Source organism: Crocuta crocuta, unplaced genomic scaffold (assembly GCF_008692635.1).
Source record: "Crocuta crocuta isolate KB4526 unplaced genomic scaffold, BGI_CrCroc_1.0 scaffold154, whole genome shotgun sequence".
In the NCBI taxonomy this organism is placed as follows: domain Eukaryota; kingdom Metazoa; phylum Chordata; class Mammalia; order Carnivora; family Hyaenidae; genus Crocuta; species Crocuta crocuta.
The window spans coordinates 3,886,023-3,901,414 of NW_027530545.1; the positions used below are offsets into that span (position 1 = coordinate 3,886,023).

The 15,392-nt window shown below is 39.4% G+C and overlaps 1 protein-coding gene across 1 annotated transcript in view; it reads left to right on the plus strand.

Annotated features, from left to right (window-relative positions):
• Positions 1-15,392, plus strand: part of CACNB4 (calcium voltage-gated channel auxiliary subunit beta 4) — a 235,245-nt gene that overhangs the window by 208,740 nt on the left and 11,113 nt on the right. Inside the window, exons 10-12 of the mRNA XM_077767831.1 lie at positions 3,727-3,836; positions 8,600-8,751; positions 10,668-10,763. Coding sequence (XP_077623957.1) covers positions 3,727-3,836; positions 8,600-8,751; positions 10,668-10,763 — 358 coding nt within the window. The remainder of the gene's footprint in view (positions 1-3,726; positions 3,837-8,599; positions 8,752-10,667; positions 10,764-15,392) is intronic.

The following is a 15,392-nucleotide window of genomic DNA, read 5'->3' on the forward strand; positions in this document are numbered from 1 at the left end:
CATCCACGTTGTTGCAAATGGCAAGATTTCATTTTTTCTCATTGCCAAGTAGTATTCCATTGTATATATAAACCACATCTTCTTTATCTATTCATCAGTTGATGGACATTTGGGCTCTTTCCATAGTTTGATTATTGTTGATAGTGCTGCTATAAACATTGGGGTACATGTGCCCCTATGAATCATCACTTCTGTATCCTTTGGATAAATTCCTAGTAGTGCTATTGCTGGGTCGTCCGGTAGTTCTATTGTTTTAATTTTTTGAGGAACCTCCACACTGTTTTCCAGAGCAGGTGCACAAGTTTGCATTCCCACCAACAGTGCAAGAGGGTTCCCATTTCTCCACATGCTTGCCAACATCTGTTGTTTCCTGAGCTGTTCATTTTAGTCATTCTGATCAGTATCACCATTTTATTGATTAGGATTCTGATGCTAATCTGACTTGTCCATGGTCACACAACCAGCTAGAGCAAGATCCAGGAAGAATACTCAGGTTTATGTATGGCCTCCATCCCAATCCTCTTGACAGTGTACTGTTCTGTTCTTTGGAATACTCTTCTCTGTGAATACTAGAAGTTTGCTTTTGTTGTCTTTATAATTAGTGCACTAACAGTGTTGCATACTAGATGTAGGAAGCTTAGAGTATAGAAGGACCTGATAGCTGTTCTGAACCGACCTGAAGTACTAATTATTTTTGAATGGCTATGTTACAACTAAAAGTAATATCTTTTCACAAGAAACAAATACTTATAGGTCATGATAGATTGCATCGGTTATGATGAATTTGAAAACAGAAATAAAGAACAGTTGGGGTTCAGATTTGCTAGAGTTAGAGAACAGTTTTTGTTAGTTTTCAGTGACATTTGCTTCGAAACCCAGTTTGTTGAGGAGCTGAACTTCTGTTAGCATTTATCTAGTAGCCAGTAACTACTAACACTGCCTCCCAGAAAAGTTTCCTAGGGAACTTTGTGAAAACATATATCAAAAAAGATGCGTGGAAGTACCGGAAGGAATGAGCACAGCAAGAAAAGAAGTAGAAAGGGCATTTTTTAAGTTAAACAAGTAATAAAAATATATAACTAGTATATAAAGTATATTTTTAAAATATATTAAACTTAAAGTATATAAACTAGAAGCAGTTATATTTCTGAGGAGTCTTTACAAAAAAAAATAGTTTGGATTTGGTTTTTGATTTTGATAAGAGCAAGTATCTTTGCAACAGAAAACAGAAGCCTCTGCCTTTTCTTACCAAAGGGGTTTCTAAGTCTGTGTCTAACTTGTCCTGAGCTCCTTCATGCATGCATGTGTACTTTTATTAAGAAATAACTTGTATTAACAAATTCGCTGGTATTTTGTTGACAAATAAAACAAGAAAAAGAACCCTATATTGTGCATACCTTTTTCTTTTTGGAGACTATATGAAGCAGGTATGAATGTGTGTGTGTGTGTGTATTTGTCTGTGTGTGTGTGTGCACGTGTGCTATTGTTTGCTTTTTTGTAAAACTTGTAAAAACTTATAAAACTATTTATGTGTTGGTATGGTGGTAATCCTTTCAAATTTTAAGAACCAAGGCTCACTATTTGGCTTGTATAGAACTAGAAAATTTTATTTCCCATAAGCAGAATAGACTTTTGGGGCCCTCCGAAGTCTTTATTTTAGAAAGTTGGATTCTGCTTTTCATTTAACCCATCATCTCCAGTCATAAATTTGAATTGCTCTGGAATTTGTATGTTTCTAACCAGCAACTCTCTCCTTAAAACAACACACACACACACACACACACAAATGAACAATCTCTATTCTGTAAATAAAAGAAGCTGTGAACACAGGATGCCTACGAGATTTCACACCTCAAGCTGAAGGCCAACTGAGTAATGCAGACTCAGACATGGGGTCCACTTGACTTTAACCTCACAGAAGTCCTGACCACTTCTCTGCTCATGCCCAAGATCGACGACACCTGTGCTTGATGATTTGGCATGCATCTGGGGCTTTGGGGTGTCTGGAGAAGAAAACTGAAACTCTAAAAGACTTATCAGTCAGGTGACTAAATACTGGCCTGGTGCTTGGGGGCCTGTGTTTCAGGTCTTCTTAGTCTGTAACTAATCATGTGGAACTTCCTCTCTGTCTCCGTTTTCTTGGTAAAATGAAGCAGTTGTACTTGACCAGTGTTTCCCAATGTCTTTTAGCAGTTGAACAGTTTTTTACGTGAAATCATATATAAAACCCCAATGTAGGAAACAGAAATGCAGAGGTGTTTGCCTGACATGGAAGGTAGGAACGGTGGAGCTCTGTCAACTCAGCCTCCCCTCAGTGTTTTTGGTGACCTGGACGTATTTCACAAAACTCTTGGTTTTTGTAGAAGATAATATGAAGATGCCTCAAATAATGTACTAGTGATTAAAGATTCTAAAAAATTTAAGAATTTAAAACTCACCGACCATCTACAGCTTATAAATCCAATACAATGACACAAGAAGGTGCTTTTGTTAAAATGGCATCAGAACTTTTGGACAGCTTGTGGCTTTAAAGAAACAATTTCCAACCATTTGTGAAAAGGAATATTTTAAGTTTTCCTTAAGGCTTTGGGTCACTGAAGTCAGGTGAAGAGTCTCCTGAGAGTGCTAATAGTTTACCAAAACGATGACTCAGTAATGGATAACAACTCTACCTCTTCCCTGCTCCAGTTCCTAAAGGAATATAAAAATGAAGGCAAATGGGTGCACTGAGCATAGAGGGAAGGGGCACTACTCTCTTGTCTCCACTCCAGAACTCTGCCAAAGCTCTGAAAATGAGAATGGAGAAAGGTCCACGGTGGCAGTAACTGGCTTAGAGAGGCATGCTTTGCATTCTACAGGTAGATAATAGCCTGAAATTGATCAATCCCGGTTTGAAAGAAGAAATTTAAGACTGTAAATTCCAGAGATTCTTATTTGATGAATCATATGCAGATAGACTCCTCTCTCTGTTCATTTGCAACGTCTTTGCTTTATTCTTCACTTGAATAACTGCAGGAAACTTTCTGACTTGCCAGAATCCTGGCACAATCCTCACATTGCCCTCAACTACAGTGTTTTATGGCTTCCCACTTTATGCTTTCAAAGTCTTAAGCAAATATGCTGACAGATCTTGTGCGTGCAGAAGTCCTATTTTCCATATTCTTCTAAATGAAACATTCCTTTGGGCTCGTGGAGAAATGCTTCTTGTATCATGAATTAACTGTAAAGCACCAGGAATGCAACATCACTACCGACTGGTTGAGTGTCGGTGAAAACAAAGAGGGTTTTCCCCTCTGGTTGATATGCCTGGGCAGAACATTTGTAGTTCCTGAAAGCCTTGTTCAAGAGCAAAGCGACTGAATTGTAGGGAAATTGTATTGCGGTTTCCTGGAAAGAGCACGGTTTATTCACATGTTTTAATTCCCTCCTGGTGCAATGTGTGTTATAAAGAGAATGTGGCAAGGTAGACAGTAGTGGAAGAAGGGCTTTGTTTGTAACCACAGGTTTGTTTTTCATTTTGGTTAAATAGCCTGAACGTTCCTCCATTATACCTGGCTTATATTTTAATACTAGCCAAAGCCTGTTTAAAATACTTGTGGCAAATGTTCATTATACTGAGGTTACAATGCAGTATGTAGAGTGGTTATTAAATACTGTGGTTATAAATCACTTGAGAGCCCCATAACACTTCTACTGGCTTGTTCTGTTCTGTGTTCCTATTCGTAGGATATCAATAACAAGAGTGACAGCTGACATTTCTCTTGCTAAGAGGTCTGTCCTAAATAATCCCAGCAAGCGAGCAATAATTGAACGTTCAAACACTCGGTCCAGCTTAGGTAAGATGTTCAAATATGGTACTTCTCCAAGCTATGTTTTCAGAGTGGGATGACACATGTTTCCTTGTGAATGTCTTTTCTAATTTGCTCCCCATTCTGAATGGGGAAGTGCTGATTAACCGAAGAGAATGCTACCCATGGAAGAGAAGGGAGCAAAACCCTTCAACAGCCAGAGCCTCCTCTCTCTCAGCTCTAGTCAATTAGTGAATCAGTAGTCTGGTGGGAGGATCCTCAGTGGGCTCCCCTGGTCTGTTACTGCCTAACCACGTGAAACCACTCATCTCTACTCTGCCCAAGCTTCTCAATGAGGCTAATGATAGGTCATACCTGCTTCACAGCTCACGTGAAAAGAAATGAGATGTTCAACTTTCTCAGATCTTTAGAAGAAAGCTAGATAATGGTGTCTTAGTATTGCTTCTGCTGCTAGCTGATAGTACCCAGAAGAGTCACATCTTTAAGTGGAAATAGCAATGGGCATGAATAACATGTAGGGAGTTTAAATGTGTCTTTCCTGGAGCAGCAGTTAGAAAGTATTCACCATGATGGAAATTCACCATGATGGAGAAAGGAAAAACGCCTTATGTGGTTAGCTACGTAATGCCATGTTATGAGCAGGGCTGTGGAAGATGGAATCACCATCCACAGAAACAAGTCCCCATTGCTGGGGAATAGTGCCATTCATCTCAAAAGCCTGTTTGTGGTCGCTATGATTGTCAAGAGTGGTGCAGTCTGCTTATAAATTTCTGGGAGAGTCTTTTGCATTCACATTCTGAGGGCAGTTTGTTTTACTGACTCCTCCCTCGTGAGCAAAGTAGGAAAGATAATGGCCTTTATGTCACTACATTTTCTTAAATTACTGAGGTGATGATAGACACAAAAAAATTCCAAGATAGCTTGCATGCCTAAACGTTCCATCAAGAATTTCTCGAAGGCTATACCTTGACCCTGCACTAAGAATTGTACCAACTGGAAAGAGGCTACAAAGTATCCTCTGTATATACCTGGCATGGGATAGGCACATGGTAATTGTTCAATAAATATTTGCTGCATGATTGCTTTATGAAAAGAATGTTAAACATACCGAATGAATAGTTGTTAGTCTGTGTGAAGGCAAGAGCTTGGACATCAGTGGTTCTTTCCTTAGTCTTGTATTTAGAACCCTCACATATGGAGTGAAACACTCTAAGACAGTAATTTTTGCCTTGAGGAGGTAACAATGGAAGAATTGATGATGATGAATCAGATTAGGTGACTAAAGTTAAATGCTGTGGGAGACAAGGATGCCAAATTAGATTGAAGATTTCTTAAACAAGCATCTGTTCTTTGTTCTTACGTCTTCCACTCTCCTTGCTCCACGAAGTGCCTTTGACTTTTAATTACTCCTTCCTCAGATGTATAATGAGAGACTAAAGACACTTAAAAGCATAAGCAAGGTTGCCTGACTCTAACCATCTACACCAGTCAAGGGTATCATGGATATTCTTTGAAGTCATTCTGTGTGATCTAGTCACCTGTTTCAGTCCGTGGAATGGAGTTAGTATAAATATTGACGAAGAAACAAGGTGAATGTCAGTTCATTGTTTTTTCCCTTGGCTTTGTAAATCCATATACCTATAGCCATCGGAATTAATTTAATGGGAGTCTGTAATAATAATCACTATGTGAGCCACTTATATCCATTTGCCTGCTTGTTAATCCACATTTGTAGACTTCCTCATCACATGGTGGTTGTTATATGCCATGAATTATGCCAGACTTAGTAAGTACAAACATAACAAAGACAAAGTATCTTACCCATAAGCCAACAGAAATAAAGAAAGGACAGATGGTTAAAATACTGTCTGATAATAGATTTATGAACAAAGAGCTAAGGGTATAAAGAAAGAAGGGTGGGGAGTAAGAGGTGAAAGAGAAGACTTCGAAGAAGTTCTGTTTGAGCCGGTTCTTCATGGAAGACAAGAATGTGCAAAGGCATCAGCATGTACAAAAACACTGCATAGGTGATAAAGAAGTAGTTTGTGCACAGCACACTTAAAAAAGGAGAGTGGGGAGCATGGTTTGAGAGTAACAGGGGGAGGGACTGAAAATGTGGGTTGAGGCCAGCTTGTTAGGGCTCTAGTATGCCTTGCTAAAGAAACCTCCAAGGTAGATTCTATGAAATGTGGATTCTAAAAGATTCTAATTGTTGTTACATTCAAACTGTTTTCCTTAGTCAAATAAGTTTGGAAATTTGGATTAAACAATTGGCAGATTTCTTTACTGCAAGACTTCGAAGAGCCATTAAGATACAAAGGGTAATTAATGCACGTTTGAAATTCCAAAAGAAATTATTATAGCTTGCAAAAAAAAAAATGTCTCTTTTCCCCTTAGGGTATCTTATCGGATTAGTGTTCCAGGGTATTCACTTTGGGAAACGTTGTTTTGAACCCAAAGGAGCCACTGAAGTAGTTTAAGCATTTGGATATAAGAAAGATCCAGGTGTCAGAGGTGCTAGAGAGAGGTGGGTCTAGATCAGTTATGGTCAAGTTATAGAAGTGTTCATCAAGGTCCCTCCAGCACTATAGTCCATAATTTCTCAGAGCCCCATTTGTCTGGAATAAGATCATGGTGAGACTTCCATTGGAACCTTCTGAGAATCAGCATGGAAAGTCAGGATTGTTGGGCTTGCCTCAAGGTTTTCTTTAAGAAAATGAGCTATGTAGATATATATGCCATTCTCTTTCTCAGACAGTTTATGTATTGAATTCTATATACCTATTATCCAAATATGGACCCACTCTAGTATATAGTGCAGCGCCCTGCAGCCTCCTGGCTTGCTTGCCGAGCAACTCTCCACTCATGCTGGAATGCTATTGTCTAAGAGTTCTGTGTTGGCTAAGCAGTAGATGCGCTTGCCCTCTGCACAGGTCAAAAACCACACTTACCTCATTGCTGGTGTAGAGTAAATAAGGCCCAGGCATTTCTGAGTTATTTACACAGTGTGCCTCAAGGGTTCTTGATACCAGAGCAATCCAGTTTTCATTACTGCCTTTTTGCTACTTGAGAAAATATTATATACAGATTTGAAACTGAAAGCAGCACAGACTTGTTGTACAACAGTCCTGGCCGGGAGTTGCCTTAAACTACTGGCCATTTAGTGACAACAACAAATGGAGAACACACCCCAATAGCCTGAGGCCAAAATCTACTACAATAAAAATAAAATTTATTTTCCAAACTTCTCTCATAAGAGAGATGTCTTTTTTTAAAAAAAAAATGTTTTTGACATGTGAGAAAAAAAGGACAAGTATGTTATTTATTATTGACAAATGTAGTATGTGACTTCAGAAGAATTTTGCAAATAAGCCTAGTTGTCCAGATTCTTTACATAGATACCTTGAGAGCTAGTCACGATTCAAAAGTAACGTGAAATCTTTTAGACCATTGGAATTGGATGCTATGAAAAATGATAGCTATGTTGACTCTCTGATTTCATATTTCTAATACAAATCATGCATTAAACATCAGTGATTTGGTGGGAAATAAGAATTTTATGCTCTTATGCAGAGCCTTCCAAATTAGAGTTGCATGATAGTCTTGAACATCCATGGTCCCACACACCTTGTCCGTATGTTTGGTTATGGAAGGGAGAAACTTTTGGTGGGTGACATGAATTTGAATGTATACTGGATAAGCAAAACAAATCATGACATTCTGGTAAAAGCAAATGAGTATATTTAAAGCAACATCACCTGTTTCTTGGACCATCTTTGAAGTAATTTAAATTAGGTAACTTTGTCCTGTGTAATTTAAATGAGATTACCACATTGCTAGGTCATGCCTATAATAAATAGGCCAAAAATAAAAATAGGTAAAGAGCAAACCAAAGATCATCTCTCTGAAACTTAAGTAGTCTAATTCAGACTTTGGACATGACCCAATAAATCAGATGATTTATAAAATATATGTGAAAAAGCTTTTTTATGTTTTAGAAACCATATTACCTATTATTTATATAGGTAATCTGTTTTGCTTTAAAAATAGCTCGAGTGCTTCAGACAAATAACTAGATCTTTTTATTTGACCAGATTCACACAGAGATTTGGATTGCCTGGTTATTAGAACCAGTTGAATAGATTGCATTCTCAAGGCATGGCAGCATTTATAATATAATTGGCCTTAGTTGTTTTCCTTTTTAATACTGAAGATTATGCCTTAGAACAGTGTACTGGCCCTAATACTTGAATTAAAGCATAGCAATATGTTAATGTAAGTGTAACAGAACACTTAACCCTGGATACAACAATGTGCATATCAGTCAAAATATATGAATTGTGGGATTTTTTTAAAAAAATTCATAAAATATCAATATATAAATTCTTGATTAGCTGAAATATTTTAGTGTAATTTGCTTTCCATGCAATGTTGCTCTGCATGTATTTCAATTCTTTCCTAATTGTGGTTTTAGCTACAATAAAAGTTCTTTGGAATAAAGCAACAATCAAAAACAACATAGTTATATAAATAGCTAAACATCAGGGCAAGTGTAAGAAGTGAGTCAAGAGAGCCATCTCTTTTTTTTTTCCACCAATATTTTGGTTTTATGGAAAACTCAACCCATCTCCCTCTCTTTAGGAAAGATCTTAAGTTAATAGAAGTATGAAATTCAGAATGTCCTTGTTGTGCAATATAGACAAACATCCAAAAGGTTTTAAATGGGTTTAAGTAGAAGAACTAATTAATAAAAATAACTGTGTCCTGTTATGTATTATTTCTCATTTTAGCGGAAGTACAAAGTGAAATTGAAAGAATCTTTGAGTTGGCAAGATCTTTGCAACTGGTTGTTCTTGATGCAGACACCATCAATCACCCAGCACAACTTATAAAGACTTCCTTAGCACCAATTATTGTTCATGTCAAAGTTTCATCTCCAAAGGTAATTACCTCATTTCTTCCTTAAGGATTAGAAGCTCGTTTCTTTCGATATATTCTTTGCTCTATGCTTTTTTTTGTTAGTAAGGAGGGTACCTTATTGAAACCCTTTTTAATGGGCAGCTTTTAATTCCTGCAGTCTGTACAGCTTCTAAAAATCCAAAGATAGCAAATAAAGAATAGCCATTGTTTTAACTTTTTTGTTTTATTTATTTCTTAGAGGGAGAGAGAGACAGCACAAGCAGGGGAGAGTCAGAGAGAGAGGGAGATACAGAATCTGAAACAGGCTCCAGGCTCTGAGCTGGCTGTCAGCACAGAGCCTGACGCGGGGCTCGAACCCACGAACCGTGAGATCATGACCTGAGCCAAAGTCGGACGCGGAACCGACTGAGCCACCCAGGCGCCCCAAGAATAGCCATTGTTTTAAAGAAGATCCCTGTCTGTTGTGGTTCCCTAACCGGGCGGTTTTACAAGAGTATAATAGAAACAAAAAATTAAGAAAGGCGAGAAAAAGTGAAGTATGGCTTTTCAGAGACTTTATGTTCTGTCCTAGTAAATGTCTTGGGTAATATTGATTCTTGTAGCACCTATATTCTCTCCCCAGTTGAGAGAGTAGATAGTTCAAGAAAGGAATCTATATTTATCATATATAAAGTCAAACATTACTGTATAGAATCTATTATGGAAAAGTAATAGATGTGTATATATATGCTTGGGTTGGCTTCTTTAAGGAAGAAGATATGCTGTGATTAAATATAATGGGATATCTGCCATGTGTATGCCCCAAAGGTAGATAAAAATAAAAGTGAGACAGCCTCAAACTGGTCTCTTTTGATTTGAGTGTTCTTTCATTTTTAAGAAGTGATGATATTTTAATAAGTTAACATGAAATAGATATTCTAGAGAGGTACTGCTTATTTTCAGTGCCTCCAAGAGTGCAATTTAGTGCTAAAATGCCAGTTCAGCTTCCAACCAGTCATCTCTCACAGGTGGAGAAAGTTATGCCCTTCCCTAACCCCTCAGCTTTCCATCTCTCTGGGCACTGATTCTGCACGGAGTGAATTTGGGAATCCTGACCAAACCTGGGCCTTTGGAGAACCATTATCATGGACTGAAGTTGCGTTGACCCCCTGGAGGTCTATTTGGTCCAGAACTGAAGGAGATTCAAGCACCCTTCACTGCAGTAGAATAGATTTTGACCTCTATCACCCCCTGCCCCAGTCACTAGGGGGTCATTAAGTGTAGGAACAGGAGCATCTATGGACATATGCACCAAGGTATCATAGAGCCTCACTGACTAGTACTGTTTTGGGGGGAGGACCCTGTTTCAGCTAAAAAAAGTCAGGGAGAGGGGAGTATATGGCAAATGCAGTTATAACAGTGCCCAAATGACACAGGTTTTCACTGGTTTGTATGTAGCAGTATGCCAGTGCAAATATTTTGCCTAGATTTCTATCATAATATCATCTTATTAATGTAAAGTTAAACTGGAACACCTTAATAATTATCAATGACCAAAAGAACCAAATATATTAATGACTGATATTTTTTCTGACATTAAGATAGTGGACTAAAATATTACTTAACTGAATATGGACATAAATGACCTGGTACAGATCAGTTCCTACACGTTTGCAGGGCTCTCTTTGAAATCTCTGGGTAATATCTAGGGCGGGAACTCAAGATCCCACCAAGCCCTCCCACGGAACGAGAATAGGATGAACACATCAAATCCACTATAACTCAGAGCCAGTGTAAGTGGGTGATGTCATTACAGAGTTTATATATATGGTTTTTCATATTGTATTTCCTCTCTATTAATACTCAGAGCTAAACAGACTATAAAAAAGATCTTGGGTTTTTTTTTTTTTTTTTTTTTAGTTTTCTTTTAACTTGTTGATTTATGGCTTCTTCTCTCAGGTTTTACAGCGGTTGATTAAATCTAGAGGGAAGTCCCAAAGTAAACACTTAAATGTTCAACTGGTGGCAGCTGATAAACTTGCACAGTGTCCCCCAGTAAGTACTGTAATTTTTTGTCTTAGTCATTCTTGCCTAGACAGGAGACAGTAGTGTTTTTTGTTGTTGTTGTTGCTGTTATTTGTTTTCATATTACCGTTGTCATTTTTGTTCTAGAATGATGGTGATGACATGGTGTCATAAACATTTTTCAAACTAACTGCTGCTGTCATGTTGGCTACACTCAGGCATCCAGAAATGAGTGGTGTCTGCCATGTAGTAAGAACTTAACCTGATGTTCAGGGTCTGATGTCCTTGCCTGCTACCTTGATTACCTTGCATACGCTCAGCAAACTACTTAATCCGGTCATGTTGACACTTTTATGAAAAGAGAAGAAAAATAAAACATACTGATTTGACTTCTCTTTAACTTTTCAGCCAGGAAGTTCCAGTAGGCAGAAAAGATATAACCTCACAGGTTGAGAATTTATGGGAACAGGAAGAGCCCTGTGGTTATAGCAGATAAAGAAGAGGTCAGGGTTAAGTAAGATGAAAAATCATATAGCAACTCTGCTCCTAGTGCCATTGCCAGAAAACAGCTGCTGAGTTGGAAGCCAAGAAAATGGCAGAGATTTGGGTGGGTGTTGGGGGAGATAACTGCTATCATATGGGTCACCAGGGGCTGATCAGTGTCTACACCTGCTCTGCTGATTTACTACTTCTGTGCCTGTGTTTCTCTAAAGGAAATAACGGTCTTTCCTACTGAGTTGATTCACTAGATTTTTCTTATGTACTTGTGTAAGGATCATTTATGCTCTGTGGAAGCATAAAATCTAATTCGGATGTTTAGAGAGACAAGACAGCAGAGCTGTAAAAAGTATGGATTCTGGAGCCAAATTGCCTGTTGTTCAAATACACACTAGTTATGTAATCTTCAGCAAGTACCTATCTCACTGGCTTGGTATAAAGATTCAACGGGTGAATCTTAGCTCTAAGAACAGGGACTGGCACATAATAAGAACCATGTAGATGTTTCTGTTATAATTATTGGATGTACTTTGCATTGTGCCATGCCTAACCTGTCAGGCTCTGTAAGGATCCATTCCTATCTGTTTCACTGTTGTATCTCATCTCAGTCCTTTATACCGGTAGGCCCACAGTAAATATTTTTTGGATGAGTGAGTAAATGAAAGGTGATAAGAATATGTTGCATCCTTTTATTGGATAGGCCAGATACTATGCTAGGTGCTTTACATAGATTATCTCTAATCTACACCGTTATCTAGTAAGGTTAGGCAATATTATCCCCATTTCATAGATGAGGTGACTGAGGAGAAGTTAAATGATTTTACTAAGGTCACACAGCAAATTAGGATTAGCTTAGATCTATCTGGCTTCAAAGCCAGTTTCCGGCCCTCACAGTCCACCCACCTGTACACACACCTGGTTACCGGTCCACAGATAATTTGGATAGCTTGGAGTCTGGAGTGCTGTGTTAAGAAGTGTAACTACACACGGCCTATGAATGAAGCCCACTTGCAAAATGGAATGTATGGTTAAAGCACTGTGTGTGTATTGAAGAATGTATTACCCAGCCCCAACTCTATCATCCTTATCAGCTAAAGGAAGTTAACCTTTATTGAGCAGCTACCAAAAACTAGGAACTATGCTATTGTTTCCAATTTTTAGAATAGTCTTATAAAGAGACTTGCATCAGTTTGGGTCTTCTGGGAAGAGACACCTAAATAGAGCTAGAAGTGCAAATTTGTTGGAGAAAGTGCCTGAGAAAGGGGGCAGAACAAGCCGGGAAAGCCTTCCAACCAGACGTTAAGTCTGATCTCATGAAAGGAAAGGAGGAAGGAAGGAGAAATGGAGAGAAGGAGTCTCAGACTGAGATGCAGCATTCTTCCGTGTTTGTCACACATGGGCAGAAATGTCCAGGCTCTAGTCCCCGTGCTGTGCTCAGGCACTGGCTAGGAGCAGCCTGTGGAGAGCATGGCCTTGACCTGAATACTGTAGTGGTTCTGGAAGGTGCCACGGCCCCCTAACCCCCGCCCCAGGCTATTTGCTGACTACAAGTTTTCCAGGAAATCTGAGCATGGACCTCTAAGACTACCCTAGTAGATAACACTATCCCTACTCTCTAGAAGGGAAAGCTAAGTCCCTGATCAAGAAGCTTGTAGCAACATGGATGGACCTTGAGGGTGTTATGCTGAGCGAAATAAGTCAGGCAGAGAAGGACAAATATCATATGTTTGCACGTATAGGAGNCCAAGTTCAACCCTAGATCTGACTCCAACAAACCTGTTTGTTGTTCCACTCTACCTCTACACAGAGCTGTGTAGTGTAGATGAATCTTTGGTGCCAACTTTGCTGTACAAGACATCTCTTCAGGGCAGAACAAAGAACTGGGCAGGGGGGTGGGCAGGGAGTGGTTGATGAGGAAGTTGAGGGAGTTGGGGGATACAATTCCAATTCAGACAACTGTTGGCCATGTCTATGTGGCCCTTAGGGTTGGATGTTCTGCTTCAAACCTCATCTGGAACAGGGAATCTTTAGATAAGCCCCTCCTCTCTGGGACATGGCAAGAGAGTTCCTTCCTCTTCTGTGTCTGGGTGAGAGGAGGTGTCTCCCGCTTTTCCCCTCCTGTTGCTATTAGCGGAACTTCCTCTTGGCTTTTGTTGTATCTAAAAGCATCCCCGCCTTCTTTTGTTTCCTGAGTCAGTTAGCAAAATCTCTCCAACCAATTTATTTTTTTAATTTATTTTTTTAAATCCAGTCCTTTTTTTATTGTATTTTTTTTTTTTGGTTTTATTTATTTTTGAGACAGAGAGAGACAGAGCACGAGTGGGGGAGGGGCAGAGAGAGAGAGGGACACAGAATCTGAAACAGGCTCCAGTCTCTGAGCTGTCGGCACAGAGCCTGATGTGGGGCTCGAACCCACAAACCATGAGATCATGGATCGAGCCAAAGTTGGATGCTTAACTGACCGAGCCACCCAAGTGCCCCTCTCCAACCAATTTAGGCTTTTGGGAAACAAAACCCAGGAAGGGAAATGGAGAGCTGGCAATTTCCTGCCATAGTACCCCCCCTGCCCTCCCCATCCTCCGCCCTGAGCAAGGAAGCCCAGACCCTGCCACCTGCATGAGTGGTAGAAAAGAAAGGGGGAAAATACAAAAGGAAAAACACAGATTAATATCTCAAAATTGGTCATATCTACCTTCACAGAGGTAGAAGGGTCTACACTGTGCAGGCAGCCTAGTCCTGTGAGGACCCTCAGGTGGCCCCAAGATCTGCAGAAGTTTTGGGAGCAGATCTGTGTTGACTAGAGAGCAGATAGGCCTAATTTCACTGGACAGAATGAGCAGACTCCTCCACCAGGAGCAAGATCTTTTACAAGTCTACTCAAATGCAAACACCAGGAAGAATGGGATGACTTTCTAAGTACTGAGCTCCTAGTCTCTCACTGAATTCATTTGGAATTAGGGTGGAGGTGGAGTGGCCTCTAGAAACAGATGTCAAGATGTGGGAGGAATCTATTCTGGTGAAGTCTGAAGGACATGGTGTCTAAGACCCTTCTCAACTGCAAGACTGATTCTATCTAGATTTTGGAAGTAATCAGTGTAGAGATGTTAGGGAAACCATGAAGGCTATGGAGCCCAAGGAAGAAGAGAGTATTAAAAAAAAAAAAAAAAAGGCAGAATATATGTCAAGGAAGGTGATATCCTCATGGTTTCAAAATGTCATTAAGATAGATACTTCTCCAGAACTATCCGTGAGCATGTCTGAGGACACGGTATCCATGTCACCATATGGTTAAATCAGACAAAGTCAAAATATTTGGTCATCTCAATTCATTGTGGCTCACCTGCAAGGATTACATGTAGCAAGTATTATTTATGGATTAGGCCTTTTACCTTGCTAGGGATTCAAAGGCATGTTCCTGCCTTCAAGGACTGTACAATCTAATAACATTACAGTCGGCTACAAAGAGCAGAATCAGACTCAAATACAGAGAACAAACTGACGACTGCCAGAGAGGAGGCAGGTGAAATAGGTGAAGGGGATTACAGGGTACAGACTTCCAGCTGTAAATAAATATAAGCCATGGGATGAAAAGTACAGCATACGGAATGTAGTCAATAATTTGTATTAGCTTTGTATGGTGACGGATGGTAACTGCACTTGTGGTGAGCATGCTGTAATGTCTATAATTGTCAAATCAGTATGTCCGGCACCTGAAGCTGATAAGATATGTCAACTACACTTCACTGTTTAAAAAATAGATAGCAGTTGACTACATCAGCTCTTAGCAGGCAATTTGGTAGGTCACAAATATCCTTACAGATACTACTTTGTAAATCTCTTACAGATTAATAGTGGTGTTTTTAAGTTTTATTTATTTAAGTAGTCTCTACACCCAATGTGGGGTTTGAAGTCACGACCCTGAGATCAGGAGTCACATGTGCTTCCACCTGTGCCAAAAAAAGTGGTTCAGATCAGGGTTTCTCCACTTCAGCACTATTGACATTTTAGGTTGGATAATTCTTTGTTATGGGAACCTGTCCTACGTGTTTAGCAGCTCCCCTGGCCAGTAACAACTCCAAACTGTGACCACCAACAGTGTCTCTAGACATTGCCAAATGTCCCTTAGGGGAAAAAAAATCACTCCTGGTTGAGAACCACTGG